This window comes from Coturnix japonica, chromosome 23, assembly GCF_054131305.1.
Source record: "Coturnix japonica strain WE chromosome 23, WE-NBRP24, whole genome shotgun sequence".
Lineage (NCBI taxonomy): Eukaryota > Metazoa > Chordata > Aves > Galliformes > Phasianidae > Coturnix > Coturnix japonica.
Window position 1 is genome coordinate 2059383 of NC_140685.1, and position 17760 is coordinate 2077142.

General features: G+C 48.2%; 1 protein-coding gene across 5 annotated transcripts in view; it reads right to left on the bottom strand.

The window, feature by feature from the left end:
- SHISA6 (shisa family member 6) overlaps nt 1-17760 on the bottom strand; it is a 193686-nt gene that overhangs the window by 169399 nt on the left and 6527 nt on the right. For all 5 annotated transcript variants that reach the window (XM_085522728.1, XM_015880061.3, XM_015880060.3 and 2 more), the window contains exon 3: nt 12433-12593. In XM_085522728.1, the coding sequence (XP_085378854.1) occupies nt 12433-12593 (161 nt within the window). The remainder of the gene's footprint in view (nt 1-12432; nt 12594-17760) is intronic.

Here is a 17760-nt window from a genome sequence, read left to right on the forward strand (position 1 = left end):
TTTGGGAAAACTGCTTTGAGAACACCCTTGGTCTTCATATCTCACTCTACTCAGCAAAGGTAGCCCAAGACATCAGACAAGATACAAAAATACCCAAGTTTCTGGTATAAAACCTCCTTTTGTTTGGAAGAGAGGAAGTCCCTGCATCAAGAGCAATCCCAGACTGGAACCTCCCCTACTCTGATGGTAAGAAAGATGCTGAGATGGGAGGCCATGGGTTGGGCCAGCCTCCATCTCCTGGTTGCTTGCCATGGATGTTCTCACCAGCAGGGCAGAGGGTTTTTTGCTAATTAAAAGTGCCCCAGGAAAGCCTGAGTGCCTGATTTATGGAGGGCAGTGCAATTAGCCTCATACACAATTCAAGACTGTAAATCATGAAGGGCTGGCTGGCAGCAGACAGTGAAACATTAATGATCTTACAGCTGCTCAAAGGTAAATATTTCATTAGCTCCACCAAGTACCATTGTGACAATTATGTTAAGCTCGTGTTCACAGGTGTCATCCTGCAACTTAATGCAGCGTTGGAACCATGTCTGTGTGAGCAGAGCTAAATGCCTGTGGCATGACTGGACAGTTGGGGTCTGTCAGCTCCTAAGAAAGCACATATGCCTTTGAATTTGGACACACACAGACGTGTGTGTATGTGGTGACAGCAGAAAGGTGAGAACAAGAGTTAAAGAGCAACATTTGTACTTCTATGCAGAAAGCAGCACTCCCCAAGCAGCCACAGGATGTCCCTCAGTGCCAAAGGCAGGGAAGCAGCTCTTTGCCTCGAGGTTATGAACGCTGAAGTCCAATCACGGGAGAACCTAACACATCAAAATCATGGGGTTCTCCTACAGAAAAGGAACCAGACCTTTGCTGCTGGCCCCTTGCTCCTCTGGCTACTGAGCTGCACAAATTAATAGCAGCAGGACCTGCTCATTGTGCCATCTGCTCACTTCTGATGGAGCATAATGTCTGGGTAAGTCTGCTATCACTGATGCTGGTGCTCCTCACCTGCCCTGCCTTGGGCACTTGTACTTGTTCACACTGATGCTGAGCCCGTGCTGATTGTGGTGCTCACCCCACAATCCGAGTCCTATGCAAAATGTTGCTTTTTCACATTGCATCCATACAAAGTATGCTCAGAGAAACTGAGACAGAGAGAGAAGCTGACACGACAGCACATAAGGAAGTAGCAATTAAATGTGGAGTGAACAAGTTTCAGTAGAAACCTTTGTGATGTTCTCAGTCACACACCACGGAGAAGTGTGTCATTGTGGGAGAGTTTAACTCCCACCTCCAGACCAGAGAAATAATAGCAATGATATCAGGAAAGCCCAGCTTTTTTTCTGGATGGAGCAGCTGACACATTTCTCCATCAGGCAGGAGAACCAGCAGATGTCATGCTGTAGGACTGGGGTTTGGCTGCACCACGTAGACATTCAAACAGACTCCAACTGAAGTACAGGTGTAATGAGATTGTCCGGAACACCAATGGACTAAATGGGGGTTCTGATGGAGGATAAACTGGAGATGAGCCAGCAGTGTGTTCCTGCAGCCCAAAAAGCCAATGTCTGCATCAACAGAGGGCTGGCAGTGGGCACAGAGGGGACTGTCCCTCTCTACTCAGCCCTCATGAGGCCCCATCTGGAGCACGGTGTCCAGGCTTGGGGACCCCAGCACAAGAAAGATGAGCTGTTGGAGTGGGTCCAAACGAGAGCCACGAAGATGCTCAGAGGATGGAGCTCCTCTTCTATTAATAAAGAGAGCTGGGACTGCTCCGCCTGGAGAAGAGAAGGCTCCAGGGAGACTTCACTGTGGCCTTCAGTACCTGAAGGGGCCTACAGGAAAGCTGGGGAGGGACTCTTCATAAGGAAGTGTGGTGACAGGACAAGGTATATTGGCTTTAAAGTAACAGAAGGAAGATTTAGGTTAGATGTTGGGTGAAAATTCTTTACTTGGAGGATGGTGAGACCCTGGCACTGCTGCCCAGAGCTGTGGGTGCCCCATCCCTGGAGGTACCCAATGGGTGGGCCCTGGGCAGCCTGAGCTGGGGTGCAGCCAGGGTGGGAATCTAGGTATCTTTAAGGTCCTTTCCAAACCAAGCCATTCTGTAGTTCTATGATTCTGTGATTAACCCAGATTCTCTTGCTGCAGAGAGACTGAGGGCAAAAAGGAAAGGACACGAAGGTAGGTATGTCTGCCAGGGAGGCTTATCTTCCACCTTAGCATCTCCAGTCAAGTAGTCAAGTCATCCCTGTACTTCACAGATGTTTATAGAGGAGCATGACCCACACAGCAAGCAGCCTCAGAAGGAAGAGGACTTCATCACACTGCATCTCTGCTAGCATCAGGCACTGATGTGATGCAGTGAGGGCACTCAGAAACCTGAGAAGTGGGGTGAAAAGCTCTGAGATCCACAGTGCTCAGCCCCAGGGCAGCTGGGGGATGCCTCAGAGATGGCAGCAGCTGGAGCCACCTGAGTGCATCCTGCACACAAAGAGCCCTTTCAACTTCCCTTCCCCTGCTTGCTTCCTGATCACTGAATACATTAATATTTAAGTAGGATTTAGTAGAAACACTTGTTCTGCTGAGCTGGGCAACATGGATGTACACTCTTTGTCTACGAATTCCAGTAGCCTGAGAATTTCCGTGTGCCTAATACTGCATTTAGTCTGCAGCATGGACACCTCATCACCCTTCTTGCATCCTCTAATTAACACAAAGGCTAATTCCTCTCAAACTTCCCTGAAGACAGCAAGGCTATAAGGGCCATAGCACTGCTTGCTACAAGGAGGGTGGGTAGGTAGCTGAATTCTGAGTGCAGTACAGAGCTCTGTTGTATGGTTCCAGGACTGATTTGGATTTCACATTCCCCTGGCAAACAAGATGCAGGCAGTATAGCTGCACCCACCCTGCGGAGCTTGCTGAGAAATGATTTCTTGGTAGGAAAAACTGTGGATCCAGGGAGGAGAGATGTGAGATGAAAGGCAGTGCCACAGAGGCTGCATTCCTGCAGTTTGGAGATACTGGGTAGAAAGACACACGCCTGGGAACGAATATTTATCTTCCTGCTTTTTCAGTGTGCTTATTCCAGGCAATGGTGCACTGGTCTGTGACTGGCAGCAAATGAACATCATCTGTGGGGTTTGTTTTGCAGAGCAACAGTTATCCATAGAAGTGATTTAGCACAGGAAGATAGAGCTGCTGGCACAGCTGACAAGCCAGGGACAGATTCGGGAAGGAAGCTGCAAAAGGGCAGCCCTGTGCATTAGAATTATTTTCCTGGGGAGGATTAGATGAGATGTGAACTACATTATTTGCTAATGTTGCACAGCATAAGCCTTGTCCAAAACCCAGGAGAGTCAGAAGGAATCTTTCCATTAACTTGCCCGACCGCAAGCAGGATTGTGACAGATGTACTCCCATTTCCTTTCTGCTCAAATATTTTAAATCAATCAGAAAGAGCAGTTACATTTGTCCTTTTATGGAGATGGGGATCGTTCCCTCTTAAGTACGCCCATATAAATAGCCACAAGGGAGTCCTTCCAGATACCTGCAACAAGTAGGATGGTCTGAGGGTAATAAAGCTTCCAAGCAGAGGAAGGGAGGCGAGATGCACCAAGTCCCTGAGCTGCACACACACATGGCTGGTTTGCCAGAAGGAACAAGGACTTGCACGACGATAAAAGCTGTTTGCAGCCAACAATAAAAGCTGCCTCCAGATCCTCAATGTGAGCCAAACCTTCCTGCTGTCGTTCAATCCAGAAACTCTTTCTTGCTGAAAGCCTTCAGAAAACAGCCCTGGAGTATCACAGAAGGTGGGAATACCCACAGATGTGAGCCTTGGGAAGGAGAAGCCAACTGCCTCGGAGTATGGAGCTCAGCTGAAAGGAATGGGGGGCAGCCTTGCAGATGCTCCTCATTCATTGCTCTGGCTTGGCAGAGCTTGAGGCAGGGCAGTAAGGGTGAAGAGGCAAAACTTCTAAGGCTTCATATGACTCTAATCACAAACCAGCTATGTTTTTAGTCTGGTGAGCAATATCTTCTGCTGGAGATGCTTCCACTTCTTCTAATAAATGATTCTGAAATTTACTTTTCTGGATGTCAGATGAACTGTTCAATACCTGCTTCAGTGGTGATTTATGGAAACCCAACCATGACCCCCCTGCTATCACCTTTGTTCTAACACCTCTGTATGCTGAGCTGGAAGACACGGCCATGATGGCCTTGCAGTGCTGGGATGGGAACTGGGATGAACACAACGGAACTGGAATGGAAACTGGGATGGGAACTATAGAACTGGGCTGGATGACATGGAACTGGGACAGACAGCACAGAACTGGTCTGGGAACTGGAAATTACACACTGCAACTGGGGTGGGAGCTGGGATGCATGGAGCTGCTCTTCATGGAGGTGGCGGCCACTGATCACCACCTCTGCTGCAGCATCAGGGATAAAGGGGCAAGCTTTGCTTCAGAACATTTCTGCATCATTTTAAGGCAGCAAAGCCAGCCAGGCGATAAAAAACAAAGGAAGCTGAGAGTAATGGAAGCAGAGCATAGATTGAGTCACAGTATTTGGGCTGGGGTCCAATAAGAGGGGAAGGAGAGCTCTTAGTGATTAAGATATGTTCTTAATTGGAGGATTGTTTCCAGCTCCTCACCTTTGTTTATATAGCATGATAGGATCAGCAATCATGAAATGGGAGAAAGTCAACAAGTATAAAGTCCTTATAAAGATTTCATTCCTCACAGTGTCAAAATCAAGCACTTGCATTACTTTCTGGAGGCCAATTTAATTGTTGTCAATACAAGTTGCAAATTGGCTTTAACATTTTAAATTGATGTTTTCTCTAAACTGCTCTGATTAATGGAAGAAAACATTGTGTTTCTGCCTTTCATCTGAAGATCTAATGCATTTTACAAACAATAATTGATCCAGAACTACGCGTCAGGGCAGACAGGGACAAGCCAACCTGCTGTAAGGAATGATTTTACCCTTAGCCAGGGCCCAGCAGCACTGCGGGATAGCACAGGGAGCAGAAGCAGCAGCATTACTTGCTTCTCTTTTTTTTCCCCTATGGAAAGTACTGAGAAGCTGAAAATTAGAACACTGCAAACCACCGTGGGGTCAAAAATGAATCCTGGAAAATTCTGGATACGACAGCATGGAGTCAGCGTGTAGGGAGGGAGGACATGGACACCTCTGCCCAGTAGACATGGAGCTGCCTGTGAACCTGGATGAATAGGGAAGCATGCAGGTTCAAATCAAGAGGTTGGGGCTGTTTAGCCTGGAGAAGAGAAAGCTGAGAGGGGACCGTATCAGTGCTTATCAGTATCTAGTGGGCAGGATCAGGAGGATGGGGCCAGGCTCTTGTCAGCATTGCCCAGAGACAGGATGAGGGGAAATGGGAAGAAGCTGGAAACCAGGGAGCTCCATCTGACCATAAAGCTTTACTGTGAGGGTGACAGAGTATCAGAACAGAGGTAGTGGAGTCTCCATCTCTGGGGATACCCAAACCCATTTGGACACTTTCCTGTATGACCTGCAGTAAGGAATGTGCTTTGGGGGATCTCTAGAGGCCCCCTTCACCCCCTACAGTGCTGCTACTGTGCAACTCTGTGATCAACCTCCCAGCTGCTCTTCCCATAGTAACGCTAGAAAAGTCTGATTCAGTTTCTCCCTTCTCCACGCGTTCTGCTGTCTTGTTTTCAGCAAGCTGAGTTTCCCTGTGAGGCTTTGTTTCAAAGTAAATCTATGTGCTTAATCCTCCCTCCCGCTCACAACTTGTATTAGTCTCTCTTAAAAAAGGATGCTGTTCCCATAGTAACCTCGCATTTCTGGATATCGCAGTGGATGATAAGCGCTGCCGTGCCTGGCCTTGTGGCTCTGGGACCGCACTCTGCCCAACAAATGCTAAATTCCACCAAAACACTTTTACCAGGGGCCTAATATTTATCCTGCAGCTCTGGATGTTGCTGCTGTCGGGGCTGCGTGGCTCACACAAGTATCAACACTACCCAGATCCTATATTTATTTGTATGTGTACACACACACGCACTCCACCTACCCATGTTTTTCTCCGCAGTGAAGTCTTCTTTAAAGATTTCTTAAAACACTGTCACTCGTTTGCTGCTTCCATGCATGAAACCCTGACATCAGGCAGCACAAACATTTGCAAGTGAGACACGAGATGTAAACACCGTCGCTTTTCCTTCTCCCATACACTCACCGCAATGTACATTTGCAGTGGGGATATTCTGCTGTCTCATGGGGCTTGTTAATGGGGCAGTGTTTTCCCAAAGGTTCCTTTTCAATGATTACCCTAAAACTTCACATCTCGGTGGAATGCTCTGTAGGTGCAGACCCAGACTGGTGGAGGGAGGATGGAGGTAACCATGCAGTGCAAGGTCTTGTTGCTGTTGGTGGGCAATGTGTGCTAAGCCCTCATGCTGTCCACAACTGAACAGCCCCATGGCAGCATTTCCCAATCTCTGGCTGAAACTGGAGGAAGAGATGTCCAGAAAATGAGATAAGCAAAGAAGGGGTGACCATTTTAACAGGTCTACTTGAAATCAGGTGGATCTCCCACATGTGAAGCTCATGGGAGATAGATAACTTTGTGGCTCATTTCCCTGACCCACACCTTCCCTCAGATTCCAAATACTTTGGGACAAGATGCTTCCTTTCCATCACAGGTTTCAGAGCTCTCATTGACCACTGAGATGCAAGGCTGAAGGAGCCAGGTTAGTGCCTCTGTGCTTCCCCAGGCATTAAGAGCAGGTTGATGGGACCCATGCATCCAGGAGCACGCGTCCAGCAGCAGGGCCGTGCTGTGGGAAGGCAGTGATCTCGAGGCATAAATGACCCAGGGATAAGATTTTGGGGCATTTCTTTTGAAGCAAAGGTAGTTACACCGCCTGCCTCTCTGTGATCCTTTTTCCCACCTCTGAAGTAGAGACTGGCACTGCCACAAAGGACAGGAGGGGTTCATCTGCCCCAGTACAACTGAGTGAATACCTGAGTTGCCTGGCACAGTCCACCCTAGCTCCTATATAGGTGAACAGCCCAGCACCCCACAGTAAAGGAGAAAGCAGCCAGTGTCCTATCTCAGCTGTTCTGCCCCACTTCTGGCAGCACCCCCTCACCCCATCTCTCTGCTGGTCTGATCCTCCCTTCGGCAATGACATCCCAAATGCCAGGATGCTGAGTAACTCAGAATGCTCTGAGACTGAAAAAGCTGACATTTCCTGGCTGTTCAGAAAGAGCATTAACCCATTTGGGATTCTCTTGGGTGGGAAAGCAGTGGGAAGGGCTGGGGATAACCGCAACAGAGGTGTGCCTGGAGGAAAAGCAGATGGAAGGGGCTCATGTTGCCCTACCCTCTGCAGATCCTAGAGGTGCTGGTGCTGTCTGCTTCTCTCTAGGAGTATGGTGAAAAGAAAAACCCCGTTCCTGGAACTCTCTGAGTGTTTTTCAAGCAGTTTCCCCAATTCTTCTCCCCCCCCCTGCACCTTAACTAGCTTCTTACAATGGAGCACAGGGGCTGTAATATGTTACTGCAGGGACTGGGGGATCATTTTACACCTGCTTTGTATTCCCCTGAACAGCTGTAAATGACAACACAAACTGTGAAGCAGCAGGGAATTTGAACGCCTTCGACATACATTTCGACACTGATCTTTGGTAAATTAATTCAAATACTTGCTGGGGATTTGGGGGAGAAGCTGGAGGATTCACTGAATGAATAAAGGAAGCAATCCGAAGCAGAGAGCAGCTGGAGCCCTGGGGGAGAGGAGGGATGGGGAAGGAGGAGGGGTGGATGGAATAAAACCTGGATAACGTGGAGGAGACCTGAGCCTCCGCTCACACTGCCCTTATGTGTGTGTGCATGCTGGCCAACACAGCTCCTGTCCTGTGCTATGGTTGGGATGGACACACTCCTTGTGCTGCTCTGCCTATATTTGGTTAGAGATGTTAGCTACAATTTCCATAAAGATTAAAAGCCTCTCCTGCACTTGTTCACATTCAGAACAAGCTCAGAGGATGCCTCTGGGTGGAAGGCGCCGCTGAAAACTGCACTTTGAATATGTACATCTCTGGAACATCCTGACTCAAATGGCTTATTAAAAGCCTTCCCCAGATATATCAGGCTAATCACAGTGTTAGGCTGTGTTGTTTGCTGCATTCAAAGCCCTAATCCTGTCTGTAGGCTGTGCTTCACACCTGCAGGCACCCCCAGCCCCATGGCAGGTTATTTTTCTGCACTGGCAAATGATCTCAGCCCAGCCCCGAGGTCAGCTCTTCACCTGCATGTCTGGGGTGGTTTCAGACCTAACTCAGCAGATTCTGTTGGTGAGCTCATGTGGTATTCAGAGAATTAATAGAACAAAAGAATATAAAATTAGGCCAGATTCCCTTCTCCAAGCTCAAAAAAATCTCTTCTCCAAGCTCCTGATCTTGCAGGTAGTGAGAAGCAGCATCAGTTCAGGCACAGGTTTTACCCAGCTGCCCTGTGCGTGGGTAGGTGACATATCCATCACTGAAAGCACTGCATGGTTACAGCACGGACATCCAACATGCTTGGAGAGATTCTCCTCCTACAGAGCTTCCCTGATGGTCCTGAGTATCTCCCTTCTCAAGTGCATGGTATGAAGTGCTGATACAGAGGAGCCAGAATGAGAGCAAGAGAAGAAAGGGCCCATTCCTACCTGCATGGCGGTCAGTCCTAAGCTGGCTGCTCGCCCACCAAAGCAGTCAGCCTCCAATCTCACATCTCCTGCAGTTCCTTTGCTCAACTGCATTTTGGGATGAAAGCCAACCAACTCTGACTTTCAGAAGGCTTTCCAGTACCCACTGGCACTGAAGACAGTGGTCCAAACTGAAATGCTATGGCAACCACAAATGCTACAGGCCATCAACATCACTGTCACAGGCACTGCCCACACCTTTTCTGACACATCGGAGGACTGTGGACAATGCAGAAGCAATGCCACAGTTTCTCCGCCCCTTGTGCCAAGCACAGCACCTGCCTCCATGGGATACCCAAGCTCCTGTCTTTGCATTGCCTGCTAATGTCTGATGTTTTCCAAGCCACTAGAAACTACTGACCTTACTCCTATCCCTCCCTGCTCCCATCTATGTTTGCTGGCCATCTGCTGAACAAAGAATGGCACCAACCTTCACAGCAGATGTCAGAAGAGGTAACGAGGCCAAGGAGAGAACACTGGGGAAACATGACCAGAGCATTCCTTCCAATGGCCATAAAGGTGCAAGTGTGATGGTGACACTAAAAACACCAACAGGGATCTCCTGTAATCTCAGCCTCCTCATACTTTACCTGTTACTCACAATAGCAAACGGAACTAACAGGAGGTTTGTGTGGGCTGGAGGAACATTCCTGTCTACAGACAGCACTGTAGCTCATACTAATTAGTCAGTGCACAGCTGGAGAAGTGTGCTCTGACCCAAGCAATCTGTAGGCACAGCTTTCAGCTTTCCTTATCTGCAAAGCACTCCCACCACCGAAACAGCAGCACTGCGTAAAAGCCAGGAAGAGAAATGTCAGCAGCAGCGAAAGTGGAGGGAAGCAGAGATGAACCTGCTATCCCAAAAGGACTTCAGCTGGATTCTCAGAGGCAAGAATATCTGGGGGAAAGCCCTTCCAACACATGGGACCAGCAAGAAAAAATGCCTTTTCCTTCTGACTAACACCTGAGGAAAGCAGCTGCTGTAAGGCAGCAGGCTGAAACCTTGAAAGCCATCATCATTACCAGAAAAGAATGGTCCCCATGGTAATAGTTCCCACGTTTAGGACAAAGATCCCTACTAACTCTCTTTCCCCTTCAAACAGCATCACTTAGACCTGAGTACTTCTGTCTCAAATCTCAGGAGAGCAGTGAAGACCACACTTAACAACAGCCCTCCCACCCCACTGCAGAGCTCTGATTGCTCTAAAACCACCTGAGTGAGGACTCCTCTCCATGTCTGCCTTAGTCTTAAACTCCCCTTTGGGCACCTGTGAAGGATGGAGGCAGTGGGAGGTGGGCACTGCTCCACAATTGCCCCAGGAAGGACCAGGCTGCACCAGCACCTCATGCACCATGGCCATGCCCTCACAGCACTGCTCACACTGCTTTCCTTGGACTCTGCTGCCTTGGGCACAGGCCACCTCAGTTTGTCACTGTCACCCACCATCATTCTGTTCAGTGACACCAAACGAGGCTGAGGGCAAAGTGAAGCTATGGTTTATTTAGTGAGACTTAAGGGTGTTCTTCCAGTTATAGGTCTGGAAACATGAGTTCCAAGCAAAACAAATATAACAGCTCTCTTCTAGTTTAACGTGCTATAACCCAATCTTGTTCTCCAAGTTTTCCTTCTCCCCCAACCTTAAAGATCTCAGAATTCACTCAATACCATTTTCTGATTCACACAATAATCTGAGTAATCAAGTACAGTTATGATGGAGCATCGCCCTATTCTGCAAATGAAACAGTATAAAAAAGCATTAACTGTATAGCTGTTTTATGAGCTCGTGATCTTTTGTAAGTGATTAGCTCTCTGTCTCCGCTGATATATGAGAACATGTTAATAATGGACAAAACTGAGCCAGAAACAAGTTCTTTTTGAGCAAACTACAAGAGCAAGATTTCCCTTCCCAGCTTGGCCAGGGCTCAGGGGGACAGTGAGTCCAAGTGTCTGTTCCAGGCAGATGAGATCGATGGCCCCTCCAGCTGCCAGTGCCTATGACAGGCTGGACTGGAAGCAAAGCCCCTCTCCTCCCTACCTGGATTTGTGAATATGTGAGCCAGCATCCCACTGATGTACCCATTCTTTGGTCCATGCATCCTTGGGTGCCTCTTAAGCCTTAGGAGCATCCATTGAAGCCATCGACAGACACCAGAGATGAGTGCTGCAATAAGCCTTTCCCCTTTCAGACCTTCCCATTTCCCTTTTTTCAGTCTTGGCAGTGCACAAATGTGACATAATTTAGGCTTCCAGAATCTAGCTGGAAGCAAGGTATATCATCAGTATCATCAATGCCTGCTCCACCACTAGAGCCAATGTGAAGAGACAAGGTGTTTACCTCTTCACAAGGTTTGTGTCAGAGCTGCTCTCCGGAGGAGCCTGTACCTGTTCCCTGGCCATAAATCCTCACTTCTTGTGTTCCTCTCCTGGGGCAGAAGCCTCTCACGAGCCAGCAGATTTGCAAGAGCACCTTCCTCTTGCAGACAATTCAGCTCATGTACCATTCTCCAGCCCAACATCTCATTTCACATGTATAATTCCCTGGCATTAAAAAAAGAACCTGCAGAGTTCACTGGCCTCTAAGCAAAAACTGGAAAGAAAAGAAATCCTTCTGTCTTCTCGGGGAAATTATTTTGTTCCCAGCAGCAAAGGAGCCTTCCAGAGAAGACAGCCACCTGGTTCTGTCTCTGCAGGGTGATGCACAATGCAGCCCAACCCTTACACTAACCAGGCCAAGGGAACAGTCGGTGCCCCCAGCCATGGCCCTTCCTACACAGAGGGGAGCACACCGAGCCCTGCAGGTCACAGAGCAGCCCTGCTCCCCCAGAAGGGACCATCAGCAAAAGCCCCCTGATCTCTGGGTGACATGGGCTGGGAGATGCCATCCAGAAACTTCTGTGGCAAGCTGAATAGCTTGTGACTGAATGAGGGCATATCTTTGAGGCACACATCCAGTTGCAGCTGAGAGATGGGAAGTGATGGGAAGCCTACCACATCCCACTTAATGAAGATGGTCAGCAACCACAGAGGCATCGTTCTGACAATTATCAATACACAAAGCATTAAATGAATCAGAGCCATTTCTTTACCTAAGAGGCAAGCATCCTGCTCCACCGGGGAAATCAAGGCAATTAACAGAGTGGTTTGCCCAAGTTCACCCAGCTGTAGAACACAGAAAAACATCTGTGTGTCTTAACCCCCAGACCAGTGCTCTGGGAGGACCTGAAGCCACTGGGACACCACCAGGGTCACCTCCCATACTGTGCTCTCAGAACACGCCTGTGGTTCACCCAAATGGAAGAGCTGGGCCCCGTTATGTGAACATCTTCCTTTTCAGCTGCTGCACGTGGAGAGGCCAATTATGCTTTACAGCATGTGTGTTTGGCTGGCAATACGCAGTGTTCTGAGCTTAGTACAAGCATTTTGGTACAAGCTGAATTCATACCTCGCTGATTCAGAATTTTTAAGACGCCCAGAGAGAATAGCTACTCTGCTCAGCAAAAAACCTTAAAGAACCATCACCAAGAATCCTTGCGCTGCTTCACTCCATCTGATCACCTCGGAAACCCGTTTATAACCCTGATTTCAGGTTTCAAACTCTGCTATAGTCAAAAGCGATGTCTTTTGACGTCTGCTGACTTCTAACAAAGCATTGGCACAAGCAACTCAGAAGGGAGAGCAGAACACAGCACTTACTTGCATTGCTCTTGGAGGTGCGCACAGGGGTGTAATGGTTTTTGGAAGATGTCCGGACTGGAGTGTTTTCTTTGGGGGAGGTATCTATGGCCGAGATAGTTTCTCTTTCACAGTGTGCTATTGGGATTGGTCCCTGCTGCCTTAAGATGTCAGCCAGAGCCCTGAGGAGAGAAAGAGAGAGAGGGGAAAAATAACATATTTTCACAAAGGAACAGAATGGCATTCAGCATCTTCACTTCCAGAGCCACTGTGTGAAACACGCAGTGCTTGGATATCTACCATAAGCAGAAAAAAGCAACAAAACAACAACAAAGCCTGTCTTAAAAGCTCAGATTCTTTGTGTGTGTGAATGTCTGCTGCATAAGTTACAGGGGGAATGGTTTTAAACTGAGACAGGGGAGGTTTAGGTTAGATATTAGGAGGAAGTTTTTCACCCAGAGGGTGGTGACGCACTGGAACAGGTTGCCCAAGGAGGCTGTGGATGCCCCATCCCTGCAGGCATTCAAGGCCAGGCTGGATGTGGCTCTGGGCAGCCTGGGCTGCTGGTTGGTGACCCTGCACATAGCAGAGGGTTGGAACTGGATGATCATTGTGGTCTTTTGCAACCCAAGCCATTCTATGATTCTATAATTCTATGATTTACTTGGCTGTTGTTGGTCTAAGACTGAATCACACAGCAAGTCCATACACTCCATACACCCCACACTCCGTACACGCAGTCCCCACACTCCATAAATCCTCAGTTTTTCTGCTAGGACCTCAATACATTGCAGTGATGGGAGTGGGTTTCTCAGAGTAGAACAAGCAGTCCATAAGAAAATAACTAAAATCATTTTCATGGGTTAATGTCAACACAACTACTCTCCCATCATTAGCTATTTCTATTTGTCCATTAGAGCGTCCTTTAATGGTTCAGGTCTCACTGCTGTTCCCCAAGAAAAGAAATGTCACAGAATTCAGCAGCATCCAGCATTTTCCCCTTGGATGAGTGGAGACTCAAAGGTTTTTTTCCTCTGTGAATATCACAGACACAGTGGAACAATTATAGCGTGAAATGCACTGATTTTCCCAGTGCAACCACTAGCCACCTCTTGAGCCATAAGGGGGCAGGAGTGGCTTGGGTGGATTGTAGGGGACGGGGGCATTTTAAAATGATGGGAGTTTGAAAGGTTTGGTAGAGGGAATCTCCCTAATGTCACCTCGGGTACCAAGAAAGGAGAAATTCCTTCACTGCACATTGATGAGAATGATGATGGTGTTGCTCATACTTTCTAGCATTCCTTAAACGCCGTATTTTTGGTCTTTTATGTGAGAAATAGTGCAGTACCTGAGCCCGTTCCATTTTCCAAACCATTTCCCTTACAGACTGCCATCCTTGTACATAATGAATTGCAACTCTAATGTGCTCTACCAAAGGAACTCCAGGAAGATCTCAAAGGCTTCAGAGGAGAAGTGCATTAGGACACAACCACCTTCTCCAGAATAGGAATACTTTTTATCCTTATTTGATGATGTCCTGTCTGTACAGAGGGCAGACACAGAGGCTGCAACCAACTGCATGATGTGTATATGCGTATACACACTTACACATAGAGATTAAAGAGGGGCATCAGAATACAGTGCTCAGCACCCAGTAAGCCCCTTTGCAGACTGGCGTAACTGAGCCCTCAGCACACATGTCCAAGAAATAATAAGCATCAGGTGCCCATCTGATGTTATTAGACTCTTAGTGTCAAGAGTGTAATCACTCAGAGCACAGAGAAAGATGAGAGCACAAATAACACTAAAACCCCGCTTAGCTTCACAAACACAGCCAGCTGGGTTACTTGGATGGAGCAGTGCAAGGTGAGGAATGCAGAGATAGATATGGCTGAAAACTCAGAGATGTGGGAATGGAGCTGGAGGTACCAGTGGAATGGAGATGGTAGAGCACAGAACGGTTCTCCCTGGAGCTAAACTTGTTTATAATCTGACGAGGACTGGCTAAGAGAGGATCCACATCCCACTAATGGGTACAGCAGAGTAAACAGAACCAGACTGCTCTTGGAGGTGCAGAGCAAAAGGATGAGGGAAGCAGCACAAGCTGCAGGAAGGGCTGGCTGAGGGACCTCCAGAGACCCTTTCTGACCCTCACTTTGTCCTTTAATGTCTGTGGAGAAAAAAGTCCTGCTCAGAAGCAGCAGAATAGGTGGAGGTAGAAGTTAAATGTGGGTCAAGCTGGTCAGTTCCTTGCCAACTCAATCACACCACTGTGCGTGATCCAGTTTATTTCCATTCAGCACAGAGGGCTGATCCCCATACCAGTGGAAGGTCCATCACACCTCACTGAAGAAAGCTCTGGTCAAGTTGATCAGATGCAGTGATAAAAGCTTCAAGCACAGTTAACACTCCATTGAAATATTTGGGTCTTGCATATGCATCCATTCAGGTGCAATTAGTCCCACTGACGTCACAGCATCCTACACACCCGCACCCAGCTGAGGCACTCCAGACGTTGCTCTGTGATGACACAGCTCTTATCTCAAGAAAACAAACCTCACTCACCAGGATGTGTTGCTACCTGTTGAAGCAGAGGGAGCATCCAGCTGCGTAACTGCACCATCATACCCCAGATAACCATTTCTGACAGCCTTTCCGTTAACGTCATTGAAGTGAGAGTGCTAACGCTTCTTTCCAGGTAAGGCCAGCACAGAGGTACTGTGTCACCTTAGGTGTAGCCTAGCTGAGTACCTTGGCTTGAAGGGTCACAGCAGTGATCTGGGGCTTAAAGCACCGTGTATGGTTCACACAGCCCCACGACACCACAAAGAAATGGGCTCAAAACACAGCAGAGGGAATTCCCATCAGGAAGCTGATCCTTCAGGACCCTAAAACACTGATCCCACTGTGGTCTCTCAGCTTGAAATAGGACTGGGACCACAGCCCAAGGCACCAGCCCAGTGCCCTCACCAACAGCCAAGGATGATAAGCACTCAGATAAGCACTTCCCTGCTATCCCTGGCTGACAGCTTTCTGTAGGATATATCTATAGTATGCACAGCATCAGCATCCCAGGGCTGGCAAAGACCATACGGGCAAAGGGGAAGGACTGTTTTTAATGGGACATCTCCAGTCCATGTATAACCCTCTCCTTTCAGGGTAGAGATAAAAAATCAATGACAATAATAATAAATAAGTAAATAAATCAACAGGTGCTGGGTAGACCAGGAAAAGTAAAAAAAGCTGAAATAATGAGCAATGTGTATTTTAAGTTGTGAGTTTACCACACGCTGACATTTGCCACTGCAATGAGCTCTGGCAGGCACCAGATAGAGCTGGCACTCCAAAAGGCAGGATGTCAGCCCGAAGTCATACAGGGTCAGAGAACACACAAATTCATTGCAGTTGTGCCTTCTGAAAGTCCCTGTTTTTGGAATCTGACTTCCTCACGTGTGGGGTAAGGAGGAGGCTGTTAGAAAACAGAATGGACTATTCCAAGTCCCTGTGAGTTTGGGGAAGAATAGAAAAAGAATGACCAAATGGATCTGGCAGAGCACAATAAAAAGAGCAGCGCCTGGCTGAGCTAAAAGCCTGCTAAAAGCATAGCAATGATGGAGCTTGTGGCACAACTCCAACTGACTTCAGCACGGCCAGGATTTCACTACAAGTCCTTAAAAAGAGTGAGGTTAAAGATTCCCCTATGCCCTCTTATTAACCAGAGAGAAAGGCAGTTCGGCCGTGAGATGTGATTTATCCAGCCAGCTCACCCCAAGGGACAGGAGAGCTCTGCTCTCAGCACCACAGGCATGGGGCTGGATGTGGTTATCCCACAGCAAACATTGCTCTGAAGGAGCAGGGACTGGGCAGCAGCTGGAGGTGCACGACACCAGTAAGAGATAACGATCCTGCAGTGAGAAATGGAAATGCCTGCAACATCAGAGCAGGGTTTCTGGGTTGGAACTCATTGCAGTAATGCTTGGGACACACCGGGGTGCCCGAGTATGTGTGTGTGTTGGGGGGGAATGGATGAATGCACACATGGAGTTAAAAAGGAAGAAGGACTAAGCATGAGGACACCCTTCTAAGCATGAAGCAGTTGTGTTCCTGCAGCCAGCTAAACTGAGGAAATTTTCTTTCCTGCAAATAAATGCTACAAGGAAAGGCCAGATGTCTCCCCAGAAAGAATTACCTACGAAGCTCCTGGGATTTAGTGCAGCTTTAAGAACAGATTTCACTGAAAACTATGGGCGTACTGAGGGATCCCTACCCAAGACGGCTACAGGATGAGGCTGGAAGTGGTCCTGAACCACCTAGTGAAGACAAATAAAACAAGCACACAGGTGACATAACTATCTTAAAAGTAGGGATGTATGTATGTGGAATTCAGCTGACACAGCCATGGAATTATAGGAGCTGTACCAAAACAAGAACATAGATAGCACTATGAGCTCACCACATTAAGGTGTGGTGGAATCAGCCTCAGGAAAGCCAAGTTCTTATCTCTGGGACAGGTTCTTTATATCAAGGACAGTAGAGGACAGTCTTCTTTTAGGAAGAAATGTTTTACTCAGAGGTGCTGGAATTGGTTGCCCAGAGAGGTTGTGTGTGCCCCATTTCTGGAGGCACTCAAGGCCAGGATGGATGGGCAGTATGGTCCAGTGGGTGGCAACCCTGCCCATGGCATGGCCATTGGAACTACATGATCTCTGGGGTATCCTCCAACCTGAGCCATTCTCTGATTCTATGGCTCCATGAATTGCCAGCAGTGCTTAGGCTAAGCATATCACTCAAGCAGTTTACGTATCTAATATACACGCTGATTAAGCTCCTAATTCTTTCTGTGACGTGGGAAAGGAATTTGCTAAAATCACTGAACAGTGGGAAACGTGAATACCTTTGGAAAGCGGGCACATTGCATCTAAAGAGAGATTTTCATGCAAAGATTTCCTCCTTAAAAAGTAAAAGCTAAAGCTTCTCAATTGATGCTTGCCAGAAGAATTACCCTGAGCCAAACCACAGCATGACTGGGTTGGAAGGGACCTTAGAGCCTTTCACTCCCTATGCTGTGTGCTGGCTGCCCCCCACCAGCTCAGGTTGCCCAGGGCCCAAGCATGGCCTCGGACACCTCCAGGGATGGGGCACCAGAAGGGCAATAAGAGGACGGGACAGCAGGGAGGGGCTCAGCCCAGGGCAGGGAGCTGCAACCCATCGGAGCCCCCAGCACTGCACCCAGAGCTCCGGCAGCGCTCCGGCTGCCACCTGCTGTATGCAGGAGCCTTGGCAGCGAGCACAGGCACAGGGAGAGGGGCAGGGAGAACAGAGAGCACAGGAGTACCGAGAAGGTACCAA